This window comes from Physeter macrocephalus, chromosome 2, assembly GCF_002837175.3.
Source record: "Physeter macrocephalus isolate SW-GA chromosome 2, ASM283717v5, whole genome shotgun sequence".
Taxonomy (NCBI): Eukaryota; Metazoa; Chordata; class Mammalia; order Artiodactyla; family Physeteridae; genus Physeter; species Physeter macrocephalus.
In genome coordinates this window covers 111718189-111744467 of record NC_041215.1, presented here as the reverse complement: position 1 = coordinate 111744467, position 26279 = coordinate 111718189, and the positions used below count along the sequence as shown (strand labels likewise).

The following is a 26279-nucleotide window of genomic DNA, read 5'->3' as shown; positions in this document are numbered from 1 at the left end:
TATTTACACTACCAAACGTAAAATAGATAGCTAGTGGGAAGCAGCCTCATAGCACAGGGAGATCAGCTTGGTGCTTTTTGACCACCCAGAGGGGTGGGATATGGAGGGTTGGAGGGAGGGAGATGCAAGAGGGAAGAGATATGTGGACATATGTATACGTATAACTGATTCACTTTGTTATAAAGCAGAAGCTAACACACCATTGTAAAGCAATTATATTCCAATAACGATGTTAAAAAGAAAATTCAAGTGGAGTTAGACTATAGTATTTATACTGATTTCCTAAATTTATTTCTAACTTGCTAACATGAGATTTTTTTAAAGACTTTTTATTTTGGAATAGTGTTGTATTTACAGAAAAGTTGCAAAGATAATACAGAGAGTTCCAGGGCACCCCTCATCTCACATTGGGTTTCCTCGTTTGTTAACATTTTATATTACCATTGTATACTTGTCAAACCTCAGAAACTAATATTGTCACATTTACTATTAACAAAACTCCAGACTTTATTTGGATTTGACCAGTTTTTGACCTTTGACTCTTCTTTCTGTTCCATGATCCCATTCAGGGTGATACATTGCATTTATTTTTTTTTTTAAGTATCTTACTAGTTTTATTTAGATGTAGTTGACATATAACATTGTATAAGTTTAAGGTGTACAATGTGTCGATTTAATACACTTCTACATTGCAAAGTGATTACCACCATAGCATTAGCTAACACCTCCATCTCATCATGTAATTATCATGCCTTTTTTGTGGTGAGAACATTTATTTTTTTTATTCTTTTTCAAATTATTTTCCCAATTAGGTTGTTATAGAATATTGAGCAGAGTTCCTTGTGCTATACAGTAGGTCCTTGTTGGTTATCCATTTTAAATATAGCAGTGTATACTGAGTGAAGTGAGTCAGACAGAGAAAGAGAAATATTGTATGATATTGCTTATATGCAGAATCTTTAAAAAAAATGATAGAAATGAACTTATTTACAAAACAGAATTCAGGCTCACAGACTTAGAGAACGAACTTATGATTACCAGGGGGGAAGGGTGGTGGCGAGAGATAGTTAGGGAGTTTGGGATTGACATGCACACATTGCATTGAGTTGTCCTGTTTCTCCATCCCCTCTGATCGTTACAGTTTCCTCCGTCTATTCTCTTTTCATGACTGACAGTCTTGAGAAGTATTAGGCAAGTACGCTGTAAAATGTTCCCCAATCTAGGTTCGTCTGTTTTCTCATGACTAAACTGAGACAAAATGAGATTTTTCAGGGAAATAGCACTTGCTTAAGTAGTCATTTTAAGGAGGCCTTTTCTTTGTGTTCCATAAAAGCCTGTGAAAACCTTCTTAGTTTATTCAGCCCCTAGTCAGACCCCAAAACAAGATCCAGCCAGATTAAATCACACATTGCCATTTTTTATTTTAAACAGTTGTTATGATTTACTGAGGCACTCTTTCCAAGTTACAGTAGCTTTGAAAATGTTCGATGCTCTGGTTGTCAATTGGAATGGAATTAGGAGTGCTGCCAGTGCCCCTCAATTAAGCTGAATTGGGGGTGCCCGCCTTTTACCAGCTCAGGTTGGCATTTTTCTGAGGCACTGAACTCTATTGCCATGCTCTGGGGAGGTCAAGGTCAGACTCTGGAAATGTCTTTGGTCATCAAGAATCTGCTGTATGTGCTAGAGTTGCGGAAAAAAAAGTTATACAAATGCAGAGCTTCATCTACTAAATTTGTTTTCCTATTTAGCCATTTAAATCATTAATCAAATGAGCCACTTAAGCCACCCAAATGAAATGTGGTTTTGGAAGAGATTAAGGGTCTATGTAGGGGCTGAATTTAAATGCTAACAGCATTAAATTAAGAGTCGGTGAGAGATAAGGACATTTACCATTTTGCCTGGCTCTGCACCATTTACAGATACTTCCATTGCTGTGAGTGATTTTTATAATATTAAATTAATAAAAGCCCTACATAAAAGTTCTCTTTAAATGCCAGAGAGATGAGTAATCTAAAGGTAAAGTTCAAAGTCATTTTTGCAACAATATGGGGGCAAATTTTCCATGGTCTCATGAGGCAGCTTAAGAATAGGACTTAGATATTATCAAGATTCTTTAGCTATATACACAGGGTAGAAACACTTATTTAATGGCTTGGAAATCTATGTGTCAAATAGGAAAGTAAAAAGAATGTTTCTTATGCTTAAAAATATATTGTATGTTCAGAAAAGAAATACATCATGGGAAGCAGATCCTCCTCTTTACATATTTACTGAAACTACATTTCCTTTAATAACTTGAGTCATTGATGTTGCACCTAATACTTTATAATAATAATACTTCATTTTTACCAGGAATGAAGAATCCAAAAGAAAACATGATCTGTGGCCTTTCTCTGGGTAGAAAACTGGGATTTCATTTGTAAAATAAGTAACTAAGAACAGATCATGTGCAAAGATTGGAGCATTGCATGTTAACTGGTGACGAATAACTGAATTCCTTAGGAGTCAGAGCTTTTAGAGACGCTCTTCTGCGTTTTGTGCCTTTAATTATATGACCTTCTCTTTTTTTTTAATCCCTCCTTACTGTTTATAATGTAAACATTAGCTCCTACATTAAGGTCAGTAAGTTTTTAGAAGGGACCAAAGAGAAAAAATTTTATACTTACACAATATTGAATTTATCATTTAATAATTTGACTTTATTATAATATTTATTACTACCTTCCCTAACAATATAAGTTAACAAAATAAAATTGTCATTATTGTGAATCAAAGTGATTGAATATATTAATAACTTTTAACTATTAATTCCAAAGGAAGACTTTAGGAAAACAGGGATCAGCTATTTGGTTAGTAAATAAAATTGTCACTTTGAAATCCATTTTACTTTAAAATGTATGCTGATACTTGTTATACAAATTGTTTCTGAAAAAGACCTTAATGAAATTCAGTTTCTATGTTTTCTTCTGTGGGGCATTAAGGGAAAATTACCTTGTTTACTGTATATCAAATAAAAAAGTTAACAAAATACTACTTTACATACCAACTGTCAATAAACACAGTATGCATATGTTATTTAAAAAATAGGATTTAGGGCTTCTCTGGTGGCGCAGTGGTTGAGAGTCCGCCTGCCGATGCAGGGGACACAGGTTCGTGCCCCGGTCCGGGAAGACCCCACAGGCCGCGGAGCGGCTGGGCACGTGAGCCGTGGCCACTGAGCCTGTGTGTCCAGAGCCTGTGCTCCGCAACGGGAGAGGCCACCAACAGTGAGAGGCCCACGTACCGAAAAAAAAAAAATAGGATTTAGACCTTTATAAACTTAAGTTAGATATTTTGGGTGAAATTTTAAAAAGAGCTTAGTGTCAAAAGTTTTTTTTTTATTTTGATAGTCATGAAATACTGGGAGATAAAAATGCTTTTTTTATAAACCATAATCATGTTATTCTTTTTTCATTCTTGTAACTATTGCTAATTCTACCATCAAAAAAGTTGAAACTAAATCTTTTTTATTTCCTCATTGACTTGCCATACTATTAAGCTCTTGATAAAGAAAGTAAAAAAGGGCCACATGGGTGAGAGGACCATCAGGGGCCTTGGAGTCAAACTGAACTGGGTTCAAATCCTGACTCAGCCACTTTGATCTGGAGAAAATCATTTAACTTCTGATTATCATGGCATTTTTGAAATGGTGATAACTGCATCATAGTGTGTGACAAAGATTATATGATAAAATATACTGAAAATACTGAGCTCAGTTCTTAAAACAAAGCTAGTGTATATTGACTGTTTATCTATGCTATTTCTAAACTGTCCATCTGTTCAGCATATAACTTCCTGGGAAGAGCAGGTTAGAGATTTACTGAGCAATTGCTTCCCTGTCTGTCTTAGGGAGAGGGTCCAAGAGTAGAGGACATAGGCAGAACAGGTCTAAAGACAGAAAAAATGAACTAAAATATTTAATAACTCATTAGAAAAGATGAGACTGTCCTCCATAGATTTTTGAATAAACTCAACCATATAAATATTTACTTTTCTAAAATGAAATAATCGCTGGTAAGAAAGTGAGTTCTAATGACCATACTACCCAAGACAATCTATGGATTCAATGCAATCCCTATCAAACTACCAATGGCATTTTTCACAGAACTGGAACAAAATAATTTAAAATTTATATGGAAACACAAAAGACCCTGAATAGCCAAAACAATCTTAAGAAAAAAGAACAGAGCTGGAGGAATCATGGTCCCTGACTTCAGACTATACTACAAAGCTACAGTAATCAAAATAGTATGGTACTGGCACAAAAACAGACACAGAGATCAATGGAACAGGATAGAAAGCCCAGAAGTAAACCCACACACCTATGGTCACGTATGAAAAACAAGACAAGAACATACAATGGAGAAAAGATAGAATCTTCAATAAGTCATGCTGGGAAAACTGGACAACTACATGTAAAAGAATGAAACCAGAACATTCTCTAACACCATACACAAAAATAAACTCAAAATGGATTAAAGACCTAAATGTAAGACTGAATACTATAAAACTCCTAGAGGAAAACATAGGCAGGACACTCTTTGACATAAATCATAGCAATATATTTTGGATATCTCCTAGAGTAATGAAAACAAAAATAAACAAATGGGACCTAATTAAACTTAAAAGCTTTTGCACAGCAAAGGATACTAAAAACAAAATTAAAAGACAACCTGTGAAATGGAAGAAAATATTTGCAAATGATACAACCAACAAGGGACTAATTTCCAAAATATACAAACAGCTCATACAGTTCAATATGAAAAAGAAAAAAAAAAAAAAACCCAATCAAAAAATGGGCAGAAGACCGAAATAGACAGTTCTCCGAACAAGACATACAGATGGCCAAAAGGCACAGGAAAAGATGCTCAGTATCACTAATTATTACAGAAATGCAATCAAAGTGCAATGCAATATCATGTCACAACAGTCAGAATGGCCAACATTAAAAAGTCTACAAATAATAAATGCTGGAGAGGGTGTGGAGAAAAGGGAACCCTACTACACTGTTGGTGGGAATGTAAATTGGTGCAGCCACTATGGAAAACAGTATGGAGTTTCCTTAAAACACTAAAAATAGAGTTACCATATGATCCATCAATCCCACTCCTGGACATATATCTGGAGAAAACTCTTAACTCGAAAAGATACATGCACCTCGATGTTCATTGCAGCACTATTTACAATAGCAAAGACATGGAAGCAACTTAAATGTTCATCAACAGATGAATGGATAAAGAAAATGTCATATATATATATGTGTGTATATATATATATATACACGTATATATATATATACATACACATACACAATAGAACATTACTCAGCCATAAAAAAATGAATGAAATAATGCCATTTGCAGCAACATAGATGGTCCTAGAGGTTATCATACTAAGTGAAGTAAAAGTCAGAGAAAGACAAATATCATATGGTATCGCTTATATGTGGAATCTAAAAAAAAAATGAGACAAATGAACTTATTTACAAAACAGAAATAGACTCATAGACATAGAAAGCAAACTTATGGTTACCAAAGGGGAAAGCGGTGGAGGGATAAATTAGGAATTTGGGATTAACAGATATAGACTACTACATATAAAATAGATAAACAACAAGGACCTACTGTATAACACAGGGAGCTATATTCAATATCTTGCAATAATCTATAATGGAAAAGAATCTGAAAATATATATACACATATATATGTATATGTATAACTGAATCACTTTGCTGTACACCTGAAACATTGTAAATCAACCACACTTTAATAAAAGAATAAAAATTACAAAAAAAAGAGAGATCTAGCTTAATGGCAATCCTTAGTAAGTGCTCAATATTTTACTTGATAAAATCAATACACAGGTATAACTTACAGTCCTAATTGGATGCAAACATTATCAAAACCTAGAAGAAAAAAATGTGTGTACACAGTTGAGATAAAGAGTCCTAGCAACTGAGGGGTTGTTTGTTCCTTGAAAGAGTAGATTATGCCTTACTTTTTGTTATGTCCCTAGCACATAGCATAGTATGTCACATAATAGGCTCTAAGTAAATGTTTACTCAATTTGTGAATGACTAAACTTTAAGTGGGTCACTTGGTGACTCACTTAAACCTTGGTGAGTCTGAGGGCTTTATTCGTACTTGTTAGTGTAAAGAAATAGTGGTCTAGCCTTGGAATTTGGGGGTGGCTTAGAATGTTTTCCATATAATCAAAATATATATATTCTTATAATTATTATGTTGCAATGACCAATGAGTCCTTTTATAATATAATGGGGCAAAATGAAATTTAAACAGTAAACAACCTAAACCAAGTATCAATATTTGTATGGAATTTTTATTTTACCAAGTGCTTTCAATATGTGATTTCTCTTATCACCTGAACATTTCTCTAAGGTAGGCAGATATCTTCATTTTAAAGATAGAGAACTTGAACTACAAAGAAAGGTAAGTGATTTATAAAGCCTTGCACAAAAGTAGCAATGGAACTGAACTTAATCTCTGGCTCAGCCCATGATGGTTCTCCTAACAGGGAGGTAGCATTAGTATGTGACAATATAGCAGTGAATCAAATGAATTAAGTATGCACAATGGCACCTTCGTAAACAGGATGGGAAGGAAATGACCTCTGCCTGTCACAGAGGAGGAAGGAAAGAATGAACATGGGAGAAAAGTGCAATATTTTTCAAGAGGGCATGCAGACATCAGAGTACCTTTTTCATCATAACACTATTTGCATATTTAAACCATTTAGCAAAGTGAGATGGATCAGCTTGACCTGTGTCATTTCACCTAAAAACACATTACTCTGTGATGTTTTCATTTCCTATGTGTATTTGGCTCCCCCATTAGAGTGGAAACTTCATGAGGGTCAGAGGCTAGACCATACTACAATAAGAGTTCCTAAAGCACTCTCTACCCAGAAGGAATTCATTTACTTTTTTGTGAATGGGCAATATATACATTGGCAACAGTATGCATATGGCTAAGAACATGGGACTTAAAGTCAGATCTGTGTCTGAAACCGTGTTCTCTCAATCACTAGCTGTGTGACTTTGGGCAAGTCATTCCACCTCTGTGAGTCACGCTGTTATCTGTAAAAAGGGGAACGGCGATAAGACTTACTCCATAACTTTGTGGTGAGGATTAAATAACTTAATGCTTGTAAAAACCTAGCAGGATGCTGGGTACCTAACATGCACTCAGTAAATGTTCCACTACTGCAATACACTGAAATTTCAAGCTCAGTGAAGTTCTGGGGCTACATGCTGATCTCTGTAGATGTGGAGAAAAGACATTTGGTTGATTCCCCAAAACAAAGTTAGGTGCTAAGAGAACATTTTAAAAAGTGACCCAAAATATACTTTTAAAACAAACTTTTAATTTACCCCACATGCCATTTGGAATAGAGTAACAGAACAAAGAAAAAAAACATAGAAGCAGTGTGACTATCATTATAAATGATTACAAACAAAATCAGCTTGCAGACACAAGCTCACTGAATAAGAAAACCTTGTGACATGTCAAGGTTTACAAAAGAGTGAAGACTTGAGATTTGGCTGGTCACAGAGGGGACATTCAAAAAGAGGAATATGTGCAATATTCTTTTTGGAGTAATTTTCCTTATTCCTAGAAAGAAACAAGTTTCTCACACATTTATTATTTTTACAAAGTCCAGCCAGCTTATTTTCCAGTGTGTACTTGTTCCGAGATCTTTAATCTTTCAACGTACATTTTCAGACCCTAATTGCTCTGATGCACAGGCTAAATGAATGCAATGATAGAGGTCCCTTAAAGTGAGAAAGAGAACACTAATTTGTTAAAAGGAAAATGACACTTACTAAATGATCTCTATCATATTTCGAGTGATATTTATGAGAGAAAACTAGAGTCGAGCAACTGAAACGTTTGCTCTACCCAAAAGTAGCAGAAAAATGAACAATCACAGAGCAAGTACTACAAGTACTACACATCAATTCAGAAGAGAACGCGATGCCAAAATAAGGTAATTATTCCACTGACACTTCTCCTCTTGTGGCTTTAGTATTTACAGGAGCCAATTCATGGAGCCTAAAAAGGCTGTGAACACTCGAACCCTGACTGTTCAGCTCTGGGGCTCAAGCAGAGGGACGCTGGCCAAGCTCCTCTGCCACAGCCAGATGGATCAGCTTCTGAAAGACACAAATGTTGATTCACAGAGCATCCTCGGTTTCTCCTTTGCTTCCTTCGGGGTCTGGGTTAAATTCTAATGGCGTGGATGACTCCTCCATTGGAATCGCATCTCCCTGCCTCCCGTCACTTTCCTTGGTCTCTGCATGGATCAAGTTTGGCAAGCAGTCCTGCTCCGAGTTACTCCAGACGTAGCCGGGTAAAGTCACGTGGCTGTCGGGCTGCCGGCTAGCCATCTTGGCCGCTTTACGGGAGATGAGCACCATGCGTGTGCTGGCCGCCATCTGCGACTGGCTGCTGGTGCTGGGCGTCACGGTGGTGAGCACAGAGCCGTATCTGTGGCCGCCGCATGGGGGCGTCCTTTTCCAGTCCACGGAGAGATTCCACCGACTCCACATCTTCTTCACCTCAGACTGAACCTAAACCGCAAGGACCATATTGTGCATCAGATACCATCAGAGACCCTGGAACCGTGTTAGATGGATGTCTGCCTGATTTCAATGATAGTAATAATCACTAAGGTTCCACTGTGCACCAGGGACTTTATATATACGGTTGACCCTTGAACAACACAGGGCTTAGGGGTGTCCGCCGCATGCCCCTGAAAATCCCCTATGACTTCACAATTGGCCTTCTATATCTGGGGTTCTGCATTGGTGGATTCAACCAACCCCAGATGGTGCAGTACTGTAGTATATATTGAAATGCAGCCAATACATATATTTGACTCATGGGAGAGGAAAAGAGGACACGGGGTTGGAGGAGAAAATGGGATAAATAGTGCCAGCTAAGGCTGTGGAAGGGCATGGAAGGTACTCAGCTGGAAATGTAACTGTAACACCATCGCTCTGCACGGGCATACTGAAGGAAGGAAATTGAGAAAAGGATTGGATGGTGAAAAGTGGGTGCTGCAAGGGCATTCGTTGTAGGGTGGGGCTCTTGTTTCCATTCTTGCTGCTGAAGATTCAATTCTGCTATTGCAACTTTCCAGAAGGGAGCTTTTTGAAAGTTCCATTGGAAGCAGTGGAAACCTGGTAAGCTGATGTCATCTAAAAGATCGGTACCATTCTTTCTCTCCAGCCAACTCCTAAATGAACTGAAATTGTCCCATCACCATCTTGTAGTTTAAAAAATGTCAAAATGTTCTAATGGATTATTCCCAGGGAAAGTTACATTTGAGTTTCTTATAGAACTTGAAATAAAATATAAGTTGAAGCATTGACTGGAATATGAAGTTCACGGTCCTTCCAAGTATCAATCTGCATTCCAGTAAATTGGGTTTTTGATATCAAGGGTTGCAACTGAATTGACATTGGAAAGTGCTGGAAGAGGAAGATCTTGGCTTATTTACATGAATTCTTCCTTTCTCAAAATAATTTATGATTAAAATATCTCCTTTCTCTGTGTCCATTTTGTCCTGTAACCCCTGAGGATTCTAAAGAGATTCTGGTCACACTGTGATGGCCATTTACGAGCTTACTCAGAGCTAGACCTGCAGGAGGTATGGGGTTCCTTCAAACTTACCTCTCCATTGCAGTAGCAGTAGATGATAGACACAAAGAAACCCTGGAGGAGAAAATAGAATGTTTTAATTAATTAATTTTAATTATGAAGATCACAGCACTAAAGTGTCTTGTGCCACAATGCGTAAGTTGAAAAACTGGGTTCTTTTTTAATGATTCCTCCAGAAAATTATGCAAATTATCTCTCCTAATATTTCGAAATCCTTAAATATACATGAAATTTGTCTGAGATCTTTCCTTGGTGTGAACTGAACCAAATAACTAAATAAAACACTCCAAGATACATGAAGAACTGATTTGTTACATTCGTTTCACGTGTTGCCACCCCAGGACCACAGAACATCCCCTAGTTAGTAAGTGAAATTTTTACACTGTGAATGCTGGAAACTACAGACATAGGGTCTTATATGGTGAAAACACACAGAAACTTTTTTTCACTCATTCAAAAATATTTATTGAGTTTATACAGTGTGAAATGCTCAGCATGACAGGGATAAACAATTTAATCAAGACAGACAAAGTCCCAGTTCTCTTAGGGCTTACATCCTAGTAGGAAATACAGATGGATAAAATATAAACAAATAGGGGCTTCCCTGGTGGCGCAGTGGTTGGGAGTCTGCCTGCCAATGCAGGGGACACGGGTTCAAGCCCTGGTCTGGGAGGATCCCACATGGCGTGGAGCGGCTGGGCCCGTGAGCCACAACTACTGAGCCTGCGCGACTGGAGCCTGTGCTCCGCAACAAGAGAGGCCACGATAGTGAGAGGCCCGCGCACTGCGATGAAGAGTGGCCCCCGCTTGCCACAACTAGAGAAAGCCCTCGCACAGAAACGAAGACCCAACACAGTAAAAATAAATAAATTAATTAAAATATAAACAAATAGCCACAGGAGAAAAATGTAAGATGATAAGATAAAGGCCATGCAGGCAAAACAAGTGGTATTGACAAAGAAGATGGAGAAGATCTATCAAAGGGGGAACTCAATGAAGACCTCCCTGAGGGGGAGACATTTAAGCTGGTTTGAGTGAGAAGAAGAAGCCAGGCCTTGTGAATATTAGAGGGAAGAGCATTCCAGGCAAAGGAAACAGCAAGTACAAACCCCTGAGGCAGAAACGAACTTGAGGAACAGAAATTGTGGAAGAGCTAGTGTGGCTCAAACTTAGTGGGCATCAGGGAGCATGGTGTGAGGTGAGGTCACAGCTGGGCAGGATCCCCGCCAGGGAGGGCTGTGCACACCAGGAAACAGCGTTTGGATTTTATTCTGACTGCAATGAGAAGCCTCTGGATATGTTCAGCAGGTCAGTGACATTATCAGATTTATTTTTAAGATTCTTCAGACTATTGTATGCAGACTAGATTGAAGGCAGGAGGTGGCAGCAAAAGAGTAGCAGGAAGAAGAGTTAGGAGGTGCCTGTAGCCTCCACGTGAGGGATAATGGTATCATGTTCTCAAATGAGATCAAATATAAGGAAGCAACCTCTTCCTCTTACTTGTCTCCCTTTCTCTTTTTTCCTCTCCCCTGCCTATCCCTTCTTTTGCTTTCACTGACTTTCCATACACACACACACACACACACAGATTCCTGCTCTGTAGGTGTCACATATTTTACAACAATGTGCTTTCTTGTCTCATAGCCCAAGCTTGTCTGTGAGAAGCAGCTCCTGCTGTGGTCAGAGGTTAACCTGACTGACCGCTGCAGGATAGAAATGCGCAGGTGCCAGAAAATAGCCCCTTTCCTGGCCCTTGGGAGACAGGTGCGTGAAAGCCAGAGGGAGGGGCAGAGAAAGGAAAAAAGCAAAATACAGGAATCAAATTACTAGTAGCACTCTCTACCTGAAAGGAGTTGAAAAAGAGCTCACAGTGCATCCGGATCTCCCACCCAAGCCCAGCAAAGGAGTGGGGCAGGCACACGAACACGATGTAATGCACGCCGAAGACCAGCACCAGCACCAGCGTTGATTTGGCGAGTTTCCTGGAAGAGAATGGCAAGCCTTTTAATTAGTCAATGTAGAGTGCCTTTCCATAGAGACAGCTTGCTGGAAAAAATAAAGCTTATTTAGCAGAGCTACCAGGGGCTGACGTTCCCCCATCTCTTTGGATCCACTTCTGCTAGTTTTTTTTTTTTCTCTCCCTCTTCTTCCTGTCACTTCTATACTAAATCAGGTAGTTTAGTCTCACTTCCCATGATTACTATCCCCTAAGTCTCTTTAATCTCATTTCCACTCTTCTTGCTTAAAGGATACTATTTTCATATAATTGTAAAATGCCTTTTTTGTTTCTGTCCTAAGTCTTCTTTAACTTCTATGTTTGAGACTTAAAGAGGTATCACCTCCATCCTCAATAACTGTCTTTACTTTCACAGGCAGCATTTTGGCTTGTTCTGTTCATTTTAGAACCAACTACTCCCTGGTCTCTTCTTACACCTGGATCTTCATTTATCATTTCATATTTTCTAATGAGCTACATGTGGTCAATACCTCTTGCCTTCCCTAAATATTCTCTGTCAAATATTCTATCTCAAATTATCTATAGTTGTAGGTTTGTGTTTGTTTGTTTACAAACTAAGCAATGTGACTTTATTTCCTTTAACTGCTTCTTCATACACATTTTCTTGTGTATTTAGAGGAATCCCAGTTTCCAATATAGTGGATTGACTCTAACATGGCCCCTAATGATTCCCGACTTTCTGGTACTTACATCCTTGTTAATCCTCTGCTTGAGTGTGGGAAGGACTTGGGACTTACTTCTAACCAATCAGTTATGGCCAAGATGGTGGGATGCCGCTTCTGTGACTATGTTGCATGAGAATGTAACATACATTTTAGTAGCAGACTCTCTCCCTTGTTTGATTCAGTAAAGCAAGTTGTAAGCTGCTCTACTGAGAGGCCCATGTGGCAAGGAGAGGTGGCATCTGACCAACCCAGCAAGAACATAAATCCTGTCAACAATCACATGAGCTTAAGAGTAGATTTTTCCCCAGTCCAACCAACTGACATCCCAATTACATCCTTGTAAAGAGACCCAGAAGCTGAGGACCCAGCTAAGCCACGCCCAGATTTCTGACAAACAGAAACCATGAAATAGCCAGTGTGTTGTTTTAAAGCCACTAAGTTGTGGTAATTCATTTTACAGCAATAAAGAGCTAGTCTATGAGCCAAGCACATCATTTTCTAGTTAGGTTTTGTTTTTTTGCATTTTTTATCCAAGAAACAGCCAAATCAGCCTTCTTCTTTATTTCTCATATATCCCTCTTTTTCTAAGAATCATTAATGCCCCAGTAATCTCAAACGATTGTAACCTTCTTCCTTTCCTCACTAGTCTTTCCTTCAGTTTCTTTCTTCCTTCCTCCCTCCCTCCCTCTCTCCCTCTCTTTCCCTTTTTCTTTCTTTCTTTCCTTCTCTCTCTTTCTTTCTTTCCCTACTTACTTTTTTTTTTTTTGAAAATAAGCTGTGTATTCTGTCTCGGTTTAAAGACAATCCACTCTTTGTTCTCTCCAGAGTTTCTCAAATCTCTTGAGCAACTTTCTACTGAAAGTATAATTTCACATCATTTGGAAATTCTAGACATTAGTAGCTTTTATTCAGAACTATAGAAATAAGTAGCTTTTATTCAGAATGAGAGAAATAAGTAGCCTTGATTCAGAACTAGAGAAATAATTAGCTTTCAAACACCACTGCACTTTTTCATTTTATGAAGAAGAATGAAAGGCTACTTACATTTTCCATTTTTTATCATCCTTTGACCTTTGTCTTCACCAATGGAATGTGACATGAGACAAGCTATTCTAGTATAGCACAGACCCTTCACTGTAAACACAGGCATGATTTTAATACTACCACTTGCAATATATCGAAAATAACTGGAGCTAGCAGCTGACGGTTTGTTCATACTGTGCATCCTATTCTAGACTTCAATCCATCTGTATCTGTACTCTTTTCTGCCTGACAGTAAATGCTGCCTACACGGTGCACGGGAATGATTCCACAAAGGACTTAGAGAACGTTTGTGAGAGAAGATCGAAATGTTGATTACGATTTCTTCCTTTCTGTGTCTGCAATAGCATTTCATGACAATGTGAGGCAGAAAGAAATAGATTCTTGTTTGGGGATTACAAAAACTAATCCACATGCACCTGACTAGTGGTGCATATGTTCAGGTGGATAGAAGCCACTTCCAAAATGATTCAGAACTTCCAAAATGATCATTGGGAGAAATGGACACATTCTTAAGATAGTTCGATAATGATTATAAATACTTAATTTGTCCTTTTCTTCAGCAAAGACTGAATAACAGACATCCTTCAATCAGTACATTTGAAAGTTCTTAAAAATCAATATTTGGGAGGTACCAATTTGATGGGAAGATTGGAAACAATATAGCAAATACACTGTCTTGATTTTTTTTCAGTTATGACATTATTTTAAGAAGGCAAGTGAAATTGTCTGCCAAGATCAACCACAAGAGATTACATAGTTACATAGGTTACACAGTTAATGGTAAAATCCCAGCTGCTAAGAACAGACTTTTTAAAATATACTTAGAATTTAAGCATATTGGGAAGGTTTGTTTTTATTTATATTTTCCTAAAATATATATACTCTTCTGATCAATAGCACAAGCACAATTAAACCAAATGAAAATACACATTCACAATTTAGTCTCTTAGAGACATTTCAGATCAACTGATATCTGTCCTTTACTCTAAATAGTAACCAAAATATTTCCTCTGATGGATGTCTGTCCTGGAATTACCTGTATTGTTTTCTTGTGTCATGCCCAACCGCATTCGTCTCCCAAATTTTGGTAGCCAGAACTCTAACGGTATTCAGAAACAGAATAAAATTCAGCTGAAAGAGAAGATAATATTACAAAGAATTATTAAGTTAGTCTTCAAGTTGTTTGTAAAAATTTACATAAATTGCACTTCTTTGTATTCGAAGACTGAAAAGTACCCATTCTGTAAATGTGAATGAGGAAATCTGAGGTAAGATATTGGAAAGATAGGGATTCTTGATTTGCCCTCATGAAAACACAAAGAGATAAAATTTCAACAGCACTAGAAACTAGAAATACCAGAGGATAATCTGCCAGAATCCATGGGGAATTTCCAAACCAAAGTTCAGATGAAGTTCTGTGGCAGACTTGCTGGATAAAGGATAATAGTTATTATACAAATGTAATTGACAGCCCTTTTTGAAATGAATTCCCAGCTTCTGTATCTATTTTAGGGAGAAGAATAATAGGGTTGCTTTGGGGATGATGTGTCTCTTATGATGTATGAAAAGCACTGGCTGAAGTATACAAGGTTAAAAAAAAAAGCCAGGTAAGATGCTGTATAAGAAAAAGTCCCAGCGTAGGCAATTAAATTGAGGTGTGGGCACCACCAGACAATCACGTTCTGGCTTTAAAAAGGGGGAGGGAAGGGAAAGTATTGGTGGGATAAGACATTTTATGTCCAAGGGCCTCAAGGATCAGTGAAGAGGGCCAAAATGAAGAGGAAGAAAAGATCTCCAGGTCAGGGGTCATAAGGAGGTAGAAGCCCAAACCCCTTGGGTCCCTTAATTCAGGGAGATGTCTACAGTCCAGGAAGCGCTAGTACTTAGGAGTAATGGAATTGTGGATTTCCAAGAGTGGGTTTCTATTAATGCCAGAGCAACAGCTAGAAGAGAGGACCCATCAACTCTGCATTCCTGGGGATAAATTATCCTGCAGAGTCTCCAATCATTTCTGGAATTTGGAGAATTTTGGTATTGGGCGATTCATGTGCCCCACTACGCAACCTAGTTGATTACCTGCATCAGCCCTTAATTCCCACCACCTTCTTTGCCATCCTAGCACTGACTACCCCATAGGCAACTCTCACCAATTTCACAGCCTCCTACAAGAATTGGGGGCTGGCTTTTCAATAAGTGGTGCTGGGAAAACTGGACAGCTACATGTAAAAGAATGAAATTAGAACACTCCTTAACACCATACACAAAAATAAACCCAAAATGGGGCTTCCCTGGTGGCGCAGTTGTTGAAAGTCTGCCTGCCGATGCAGGGGACACGGGTTCGTACCCCGGTCCGGGAAGATCCCACATGCCACGGAGCGGCTAGGCCCGTGAACCATGGCCGCTGAGCCTGTGCGTTCGGAGCCTGTGCTCCGCAACGGGAGAGGCCACAACAGTGAGAGGCCCGTGTACTGAAGAAAAAAAAAAAAACCAAAATGGATTAAAGACCTAAATGTAAGGCCAGACACTAAAAAACTCTTAGAGGAAAACATAGGCAAAACACTCTATGACATTAATCACAGCAAGATCCTTTTTCACCCACCTCCTAGAGAAATGGAAATAAAAACCAAAATAAACAAATGGGACTTAATGAAACATAAAAGCTTTTGCAAAGCAAAGGAAACCATAAACAAGATGAAAAGACTACCCTCAGAATCAGATAAAATATTTGCAAACGAAGCAACTGACAAAGGATTAATCTCCAAAATATACAAGTAGTTCATGCAGCTGAATATCAAAAAAACAAACAATCCAATCCAAAAATGGGCAGAAGACCTAACTAGACATTTCTCCAAAGAAGATGTACAGATTGCCAACAAACACATGAAAGAATGCTCAACATCACTAATCATTAGAGAAATGCAAATCAAAACTACAATGACGTATCACCTCACACTGGTCAGAATGGCCATCATCAAAAAAATCTACAAACAATAAATGCTGGAGAGGGTGTGGAGAAAAGGGAACTCTCTTGCACTGTTGGTGGGAATGTAAATTGATACAGCCACTATGGAGAGTGAGGTGGATGGACCTAGAGACTGTCATACAGAGTGAAGTAAGTCAGAAAGAGAAAAACAAATACTGTATGCTAACACATATATGTGGAATCTAAAAAAAAAAAAAAAGAAAGTGGTTCTGACGAACATAGGGGCAGGACAGGAATAAAGACACAGAGGTAGAGAATAGACTTGAGGACATGGGGAGGGGAAAGGGTAAGCTGGGACGAAGTGAGAGAGTGGCACTGACATATATACACTACCAGATGTAAAACAGATAGCTAGTGGGAAGCAGCCGCATAGCACAGGGAGATCAGCTCGGTGCTTTGTAACCACCTAGAGGGGTAGATAGGGAGGGTGGGAGGGAGATGCAAGAGGAAGGGGATATGGGGATATATGTATATATATATAGCTGATTCAGTTTGTTAAAAAGCAGAAACTAACACAACAATATAAAGCAATTATACTCCAATAAAGACTTAAAAAAAAAAAAAGAACTGGGGGCTGGGTCTTGAGCCCCATACCCTAGAGGAAGGACAGAGCTGTGCTGTGAAACTGTGGAAGAAGGATGTTTTCAGGCTAATAAGAGCTACAAGTTATTGAACACTGTCTAGTTTAAATGCTCACATAAATATGAGACAGGAATTTTTATTATGCCCATTTATTATGAATGAAGAAACTCTAGCTCAAAGAGATTAACTGATTTGACCTAGACTACCCAGCTATCAGCTGGAATTTGAACCAGGCCTATGTGAGTCTGTATTGTGAATTCTTAACCACTACCTTTATTTTTTAATTAAATTTAACTTTTTATTTATTGAAGTAACATTGGTTTATAACATTATATGTTTCATGTGTACAACATTTAGACTTCTGTATATACTACAGCATGCTCACTACCAAAAGGTAGTTTCTATCCGTCCCCTTTACCCATTTCGTCCTCCTCACACCTTTCCCTTCTGGTAAACACTACTGTGTTCTCTGTATCTAGGTGTTTGTTTTTATTTGGTTTGTTCATTTATTTTGTTTTGGGGGGATATTGTTTTTGTTTTAATATTCCACATGTAAGTGAAATCATAAAATATTTGTCTTTCTGACTTATTTCAGTTAGCATAATACCCTCAAGGTCCATCAATGTTGTCACAAATGGCAAGATTTCTTCTTTTTATGGCTGAGTAGTATTTCATTGTGTCTGAATAGATAGATAGATAGATAGATAGATAGATAGATACATAGATACATAGATACATAGATAGATACATAGATAAAGGTATAGATATATAGATACGGATATCATATCTTCTATACCCATTCAATGGGCACTTAGGTTATCTCCATATCTTGGCTATTGTAAAAAGTGCTGTGATGAATATAGGGGTGCATATACTTAGAATTAGTGTCTTTGCATTCTTCATATAAATACCTAGAAGTGGAATAGCTAGGTCATATGGTAGTTCTGTTCTTAATTTTCTGAGGAATCTCTATACTGTTTTCCATAGTAGCTACACCAATTCACATTCCCACCAACAATATGTAGAGTTGTCTTTTCTCCACATCCTCTCCAACACTCATTATTTCTCATTTTTCTTGATAATAGCCATTCCAATGGGCATGGAATGATACCTCATTGTGGTTTTAATTTGCATTTACCAAATAATTAGTCATACTGAACATCTTTTTGTGTGCTTGTTTGCCATCTGTATGTCTATTCAGCTCCTCTACCCATCTTTTGTTGTTGAGTTGTGCAAGTTCTTTATATATTTTGGATATTAATCCCATTATTGGGTATATGATTTGCAAATATCTTCTCCCATTTGGTAGGTTGTCTTTTTTATTGTTGATAGTTTCCTTTGCTATACAGAAGCTTTTTAAGTTTGCTGTAGTCCCATTTGTTTATTTCTGCTTTTGTTTCCCTTGCCTGAGGACACATATTCAGAAAGCTATTGCTAAGACCAATGCCAAAGAGTATATTGCAAATGTTTTCTTCTAGGAGTTTGTGGTTTCAGGTCTTACATTTAAGTCTAATCCATTTCGAGTTGATTTTTGTGTGTTGTGTGAGATAGTGGTCCACTTTCATTTTTTTGCATGTGGCTGTTCAGTTTTCCCAACACCATTTATTGAAGAGACCATACTTTCTCCATTGTATATTCTTTGCCCCTTTGTTTTAAATTAATTGTCCATTTATGTGTTGTATTATTGCTGGTCTCTCAATTCTGTTCCATTTATCTGTGTGACTCTTTTTCTGCCAATACCATGCTGTTTTGATTACTATAGCTTTGTAATACAGTTTGAAATCAGGGAGTGTGACATCACCAGCTTTGTTCTTTTCTCTTGGGATTTCTTTGGCTATTCAGGGGTCTTTTGTGGCTCTATACAAATATTTGGATTTTTATATTCTAGTTCTTTGAACCATGTCCTTGGGATTTTGATGGGGATTGCACTGTATATGTATATTGCTTTAGGTAATGTAGACATTTTAACAATGTTAATTCTTCCAATCCATGAGCATAGAACATCTTTCGATTTCTTTGCATAGCCTTCAGTTTCTTTCAGGCTATCTTATAGTTTTCAGTGTACATGTTTTTCACCTCCTTGGTTAAATTTATTCCTAGGTATTTTATTCTTTTTGTTGCAAATGGGATTTTTTTCTTAATTTCTCTTTCTGCTAGTCCATTGTTAGTGTATAGAAATGCAACAGATTTTTGTATGTTGATTTGTATCCTGCAACTGTACTGAATTTGTTTATTAGTTCTAACAGGGTTTTTTATTCATGATTCAGCCTTGGAAGGTTGTATAATTCTAAAAATTTGTCCATTTATTCTATATTGTCCAATATGCTTAAGTTTAAGGAGAAATTGATGCCTGTTCCCCCCATCTCATCCCCATTGCCTCACACAGCACCTGCCATGTTCTTGGTGTTTAATCAAGATTTGTTAAATGAGTGAATGAATAAATGAGTGAATGAAACGTGCACTCTCTAAACCCTACTTATATTGAGGTAAATCAGCATATCCCCCTTCAATGTAGAATTTTCACTTCTAGGTGTCTATCACAAAAGACATAAGTAGAGAAAGAAGTCAAAATTTATGTACAAGAAATTCCACTGTTATAAAATATCTTTAAAACTATCTATTTACACTTAAAAATTTCATCAATGCCTTTGGATACACGATGGGGAAGATTTGCTATCTCCCCTTTCCTGATATTTCCTCCCAGGGAAGGTAGGTCAACTGATGTGCACTTCTGTTCTCCCTTCTCCCCCTTACTGTCTCCAACCCTGGAGAAGATGGATTGAAGTATTTGATGAGTGAATATGGGATGAATACTGAGTTTGCTTAACTCAGCCCATCCTTCTTTTCTTTGGGAGCTTGCAGTGAGCAGACTTTCTCTGCAGCATCTCCAGGCTTAGGAGCCTGCCCCTCAGCAATCTGTGCCTGGGTGGGCAGATCCTGCCTAATTATGGGGTTCTTCAACTGGCCCACTTGGCTAACAGACCAAAGGTCACAACTTCCAACCCAGACCCTAACAGCTATAAGGGTTTTGCTTTGTTTCTCTCTCTCCTCCTTTGTTTTATATCTTGACTTATTTAGAATCTGAGCAGCAAAGAGGCATGCTATGTATTAGCTGCCCTCAGAGATTCTCTGAATACATCACATCTCACCGCATATATTGGTTTCTTTTTCAATATCATGAACATGAGAAACATTTTTGCTTTGTTTATATGTGTATCAATTCTAAATGTTGAACATTTAAATGATAGATAATAAACTCCTTAATCTATATCAGCTACTATAATTTGATTATCTGTATAATAGATATGAAGACAAAATATGTAGTTCACTTCTTATCCATTGGAATTCAATTTATAACTTACGGGTAAATGCTAGAGCTTTAATTTCACTCAAGGTTCTATAGCTGACTGATTTAGAAGAGGAAAGAGATTATAGAGCAGAGATTTTCCTCTGGGTAAAAAAAAAATTTTTGTATTTGCAATTCCATCAAAGATCAGAGACTAAATTTTATCCATTTTACTTAAAACTTCTCCCTTACCAGTCATCCCTCTCATGCTCCTTTCTTGTGCTTCATGATCGAGCCTCCTTTAATAACAACTGGGTGGAAATGAATCACTGACTCAACAGCAGCTGAGAAGCTTATGTTCTGTTTGTCCCCTTCTTTTCATATTTTATAAAGTGCACTGGATATGATTTTTAAAACATATCGCTTTAGAATTTTTCTTAAAGGAATTTATTAGAAGTACCATCTTATTCCATCTGCCAGAATTCCCTGAGATATCCTTTGACAGGTACATGGAACAAAACATGTATAAGAAAAAAATTGAAAGTCTGGAGCTAGCATGCAGTCTCCTCAAGGGCCACTACTTAGTTAGTCATTCAAATTAGATCGTTATTCATAGAATGAGCAAGCCCATGACAAACACCACAAACTACTTGTTGACCGCAGACATTAGTCCTTAGCTTGGGTACACAGTGGTGCTGTAAGCCATGGTAGACATCTACAAACAAGCAAATATACCAATAACAAGGAAGAAAGAAAGGAAGGAAGAAAGGAAGAAAGAAAGAAAGAAAGAGAAAGAAAGGAAAGAAAGAAAGAAAAGGAAGGAAGGAAGGAAGGAAGGAAGGAAGAAAGAAAAGAAAGAAAGAAAGAAAGAAAGAAAGAAAGAAAGAAAGAAAGAAAGGAAGAAAGAAAGAAAAGAAGAAAAAGGAGGAAGGAAGGAAGGAAAGAAGGAAGGAAGGGAAAGAAAAAGGGAAGGGGAGGAAGGAGGGAGAGGGAGGCAGGGAGGAAGGAAGGGGAGGGGAGGGGAGGGGAGAGGGAAGGAGGGACAGACTATTGCCCTGTATTTTCCTAAAATCCATCAACATATATAAAGCAAACTATAAACTCTCACAGTTATCAGTTCTCTGTAGGGTTATTTAAAGCTCAAAAATCTCTGCAATAGTGTTGCCAGATTAACATCAGGCAAGAGCCCCCCAGAATGCTTCCCAACATGGACATTTTTTGATTCTAAGGCTTACTTTTGAGGAGTTACCAGAAAATGAACTACTGCCTATAGAAAAACAAGTACATAAATTCTAACGTCTCTGCGAGTGACTGGCCCTGATTTCCAATTTCAGTGTCTTTAATAAAAGCTTTGGGTTGGTTTAAGACTGAATCTTGGATTTTCTATTTTACCACTCCCACTGTATAAACATTGCTTAGATGTATGTACTATAAGAAAAGTAACTCTGGAAGAAATTTCGACCCTCCAAGTATAAAAGATATATTATTAAATAGTAATACATTAAAATTAGTAATTAAATTAGTAATACATTTACATTTTTATTGATGATATTTACCTTTTCTTGGTACCTTTAAAAAAAATAGTTCTTACTGCACATTTACATTTTAGTTCAGCTAAGATGAAGCAACACATTGTACAGAGAAATATTTTGGGAGTTTGTGGTCTCTCCAAAGGAATGGATTTATATGAATTGAAGATATGGGCTTGATTCCTATCAAAAGAAGAAAAAACCATGGATTGCTGTCACCCTGCTCATGGTCACCAACTGCTGAAGAACTGATGGCCCTTTGTTGCTCACCTTAGTTTAACACTGTTTATGGTTGTTCCAATTTTAAATATTTATTTATTTATTTGGCTGTGCTGGGTCTTAGTTGTGGCACATGGGATCTTCGTTGTGGCGTGCGGGGTCTTTAGTTGCAGCATGCGGGATCTTTCAGTTGTGGCATACGGGATCTAGTGCCCTCATCAGGGATTGAACCTGGGCCCTCTGCACTGGGAGAGGAAAGTCTTAACCACTGGACCACAGGGAAGTCCTGGTTGTTCCAATTTTAATGCAACTCTTTAATTCCTGTATCTTTCTTTGGAAGCCTGCATCAAGAAAATGACCTCTCATATAGAAATCTGAGGACCTTTAAAATATCATAATTGATGTCAGAGTCAGTCAGATAGAATTATGTACTTAAAAGTGAATAGCCAGGACTTGCCTGGTGGCACAGTGGTTAAGAATCCCCCTGCCAATGCAGGGGACACGGGTTCGAGCCCTGGTCTGGGAAGATCCCACATGCCGTGGAGCAACTAAGCCCGTGTGCCACAACTACTGAGCCTGCGCTCTAGAGCCTGCGAGCCACAACTACTGAGCCCAAGTGCCACAACTACTGAAGCCCGCGCGCTATAGCCCGTGCTCCGCAACGAGAAGCCACCGCAATGAGAAGCCTGCACGCCGCAACAAAGAGCAGCCCCTGCTCACTGCAACTAGAGAAAGCCCGCGTGAAGCAATGAAGATCCAATGTAGCCAAAACCAAATAAATAATTTTTTTTTTAAAGTGAATAGCCAATAGCTCTCTTAGACAGATGTCCATACCTCCAGACTCGTTCATTTAATCCCCATTCCTGATTTTTCCTTCCAGGGAAGGCAGCTCAACTGATGTGCATGTCTGTGCTCCTCAGTCCCCCTTACTGTCTCCATCCCTGGAGGGGATGGGTTGAAGTATTTGATAGTGAATGTGGGAAGAATACCGAGTTTGCTTGACTCAGCCTATCCTTCTTCATCTTGGGAGCTTGTGGTGAACAGATTTTCTCTGCAGCATCTCCAGGGTTAGGAGCATCCTGTGCCTGGGGCACCATCCCCATAAGGCCAAAACCCAAATCTAATCAGATCACTATCCTACTTAAAATCTTTCAATGTCTTACAATTTTAAGGAAAATTCCAATGTCCTTATAGCACAGAATACGAGTCCAATCATGATTCAACCCCATCCACTTCCAGTCTGATCTCTTGCATTTTCCACAGATGCACCCATCCTTCCAGCCACAGAAAACACGACCTGCCCATTTATACCCTTAACGTTCCTGAACACATGAAACATAACTGACCTCCCACAACCATGTGGACACTCACTGGTTACACTGGTCAGGCCTTTTGCAGTAACTCCAAATTTCATTGTCAAAGGAACTGATCTAGTTCAGCGTTTTCCAAGTGGCTTAGGGTGTCACCACCATGATTTTGGCCATATCAATATTATTCATCTACTATTATTTACTTAATACCCTTCTTCAAGTAATCCACTTTTATTAAATTATTAAAATTTAAATTTCACGTCATTACCATCAATGGAAAACCAAGAGAAGCTGCTACAAGCAAGAGGCAACTGTAAAAATAAATACAATGGAAACAAGTCATATGAAATTTTACCTACACTGGGTTGCCTGTCCCCCACCTCCATCCCCCAAAGGAAGACACCATACACATCAGAAACGTGTTAAAGACCAGTATCAAAATGAGACCTCCGAGATGTGTTCAGAAGGGTTGGAGAGGGACCAATATTCTCAATGTTAATTGATTTTACTTAATAACCTTGCACTACCTAAATCAATCCTCTCATGCAGCAGGGTATGTGCTCTCACCCTGGCAAACACTGGCAGAGCTTAAATTCAATTACCACAAACAGGGAAAACTGTGGGCTCTGGAACCACGCTGCCTGAACCTGACTCCAACTTCAGCACTTTTTAAATGTATATACCTAAGCTAGTTACATAACTGCTCTTGGACTCAAACTAAGAATAATGAAAATATCAATCTCAAAGTTGTTTGAGGGTTAATGAGGAAAAGATTTTGAGATAAAACATGAAGCAAAAAAACGCACCCCAAAATATTGATTCATCAAATGATAAACAGAAAGAGATTTAACTCTGTCAAGGGACAAAAGAAAAGACATTTTGGTAAAAATGAAATTGAGCAGGGACTAGAAAGACCATTTGATCACAAATCAGAGGATGATGAATGAAAGGATGGGGGAATGAAGCAGACTAACACAGGATGAAGGAAACAAGTAAAGACAAATACCACAGAGTTTCTGCTTTTCTTTGCCCTAACCTGTAAATCCAAGATCTCAGATTTCTGCTAAGACCAAAGCTCTCTCCACCCCGTATTCCTGGCCTCTTCAAGACCATCTTGTGAATGCTCATGAGCAAATCTGCTCAATTTTACAATCTGTATTTTTATATCTGTGGTTTTATTTCTCTTCAGCTATTATAGTCTCTTCTGGTTGACACCAGTGAAAACGTAGGTTCTCGTGTGTCAGGGGGCAGTGTCCCGCTTGGTCGGGGTTTATCACCTCTGCCAACTTCACCTTCACCACTTCTAATCCATCCTGCCCTGCCTGTGGCTTCTCCTGCTCTGCGGGCCAAGCACACTGTTCCTCCTAATGCTGTTCTGGGAGGCCCAGGACCAAAACAATGCTTCATGTTCCGCTGCCAGTTAGGAAACATTCCTTTCATATTTTTTTATAAAATTTATTTATTTATTTTTGGCTGTGTTGGGTCTTCATTGCTGCCGCAGGCTTTCTCTAGTTGTGGTGAGCAGGGGTTACTCTTCCGTTGCAGTGTGCAGGCTTCTCATTGCGGTGGCTTCTCCTGTTGCGGAGCACGGGCTCCAGGCGTGCGGGCTTCAGTAGTTGTGGCACGTGGGCTCAGTAGTTGTGGCACACGGGCTTAGTCGCTCCGCGGCATGTGGGATCTTCCCGGACCAGGGATCGAACCCGTGTCTCCTAAATTGGCAGGCAGATTCTTAACGCCTGCACCACGAGGGAAGCCCATTCCTTTCCTATTTTAATGCTATATAGAAGAACTTAAAATCATCTTCAAGTTAACATCAAGATGTTGAGGGTGAATAATTAATTATATTTAGAGACATTTATTTTCAGAACAAAAATTAATGTTTCGAATGACCCTAATTCTCTTAAACATAATTTTACCACATATGAACAAAACACAGAAAACCATAGTGCTACAATTTTAGATTCTGATTCCAAAATCAAGTTGTTCCTTCCAAATTTGTACTAAAGTCTGTGATTATCTCTAAAATTCAATTCTCTTGATATGACTTCTTCAAGTTAGAACCTATGAACGCTCATCCATACTACGAAATGCAAGACTAAAAAACAAACCTTTTATTCTAAAGTTAACATATAAAAAATTATAAATGTAGCCATAAAATTGAAAAGATTATTTTCCCATAACTTCGAGAAAAAATTTTGACATCCTTTGGAATGTAAGTGAAAAGAACATGGTCCAAAAATGCAGGTTATAGTCTTTGTTTTGTCACACTGGCTGTGTGACTTTTATCTGTGTGGGCTTTAGTTACCTTCTCTAGAAAATAAAAAGGTTGCGTAAAATGGACTCAAAAGTTGTGTAATTATACTGGCTTTCTGCTCTTATTTCACTTCTACCCTCTTACCGTTTCCTAGAATATTTACTTTGTATGCATGTTTTATTTTTTCAGCAAGTGTTTATTGAGTGTCCACTCTGTGCCAGGAAAATTACAAGGCATTAGAATATAGAAGTTGAGAAAAATATGGTTCTTGTTCACAAAAACCTTTCAGTTTAGTGGGCAAGATGGACATTCAACAATCAGAAGCATTATACTTGATGATGATCTTGAGAAAGAAAAACCTCACCGTGATCTGCGGGTTATAATAGGTGACCTAATTTTGATTGGGGGCAACAAGGAAGCCACAATGAAGAAGTGACATTTAAAGTGAGGAGTAGAAGGAAGCATATCCCAGCCTTCTAGGGTGACAGGGCAAAATGAAGAATAGTCCTGAGAGGGGCAGACACGGACAAGTTCAAGGAACCGAAAGGGAAACAACGAGGCTAAGGCAGAGAGCATAAAGGGGTGCAGGCATGAGTGACAGGGTCTCCTCTGGACTATCAGGGATGTTGGCTTTTATTATAAGTGCGGGATGTAAGCTCTTTATTAT

At 38.3% G+C, this 26279-nt stretch overlaps 1 protein-coding gene across 1 annotated transcript in view; it reads right to left on the bottom strand.

The window, feature by feature from the left end:
* Positions 1-8103: 8103 nt before the first annotated feature.
* The window catches only part of PTH2R (parathyroid hormone 2 receptor), a 103365-nt gene continuing 85189 nt past the window's right edge, over positions 8104-26279 (bottom strand). The window contains exons 10-13 of the mRNA XM_024124464.2: positions 14486-14580; positions 11567-11705; positions 9736-9777; positions 8104-8630 (exon numbers count right to left, since the gene is read on the bottom strand). Coding sequence (XP_023980232.1) covers positions 8235-8630; positions 9736-9777; positions 11567-11705; positions 14486-14580 — 672 coding nt within the window. The 3' untranslated portion in view covers positions 8104-8234. The remainder of the gene's footprint in view (positions 8631-9735; positions 9778-11566; positions 11706-14485; positions 14581-26279) is intronic.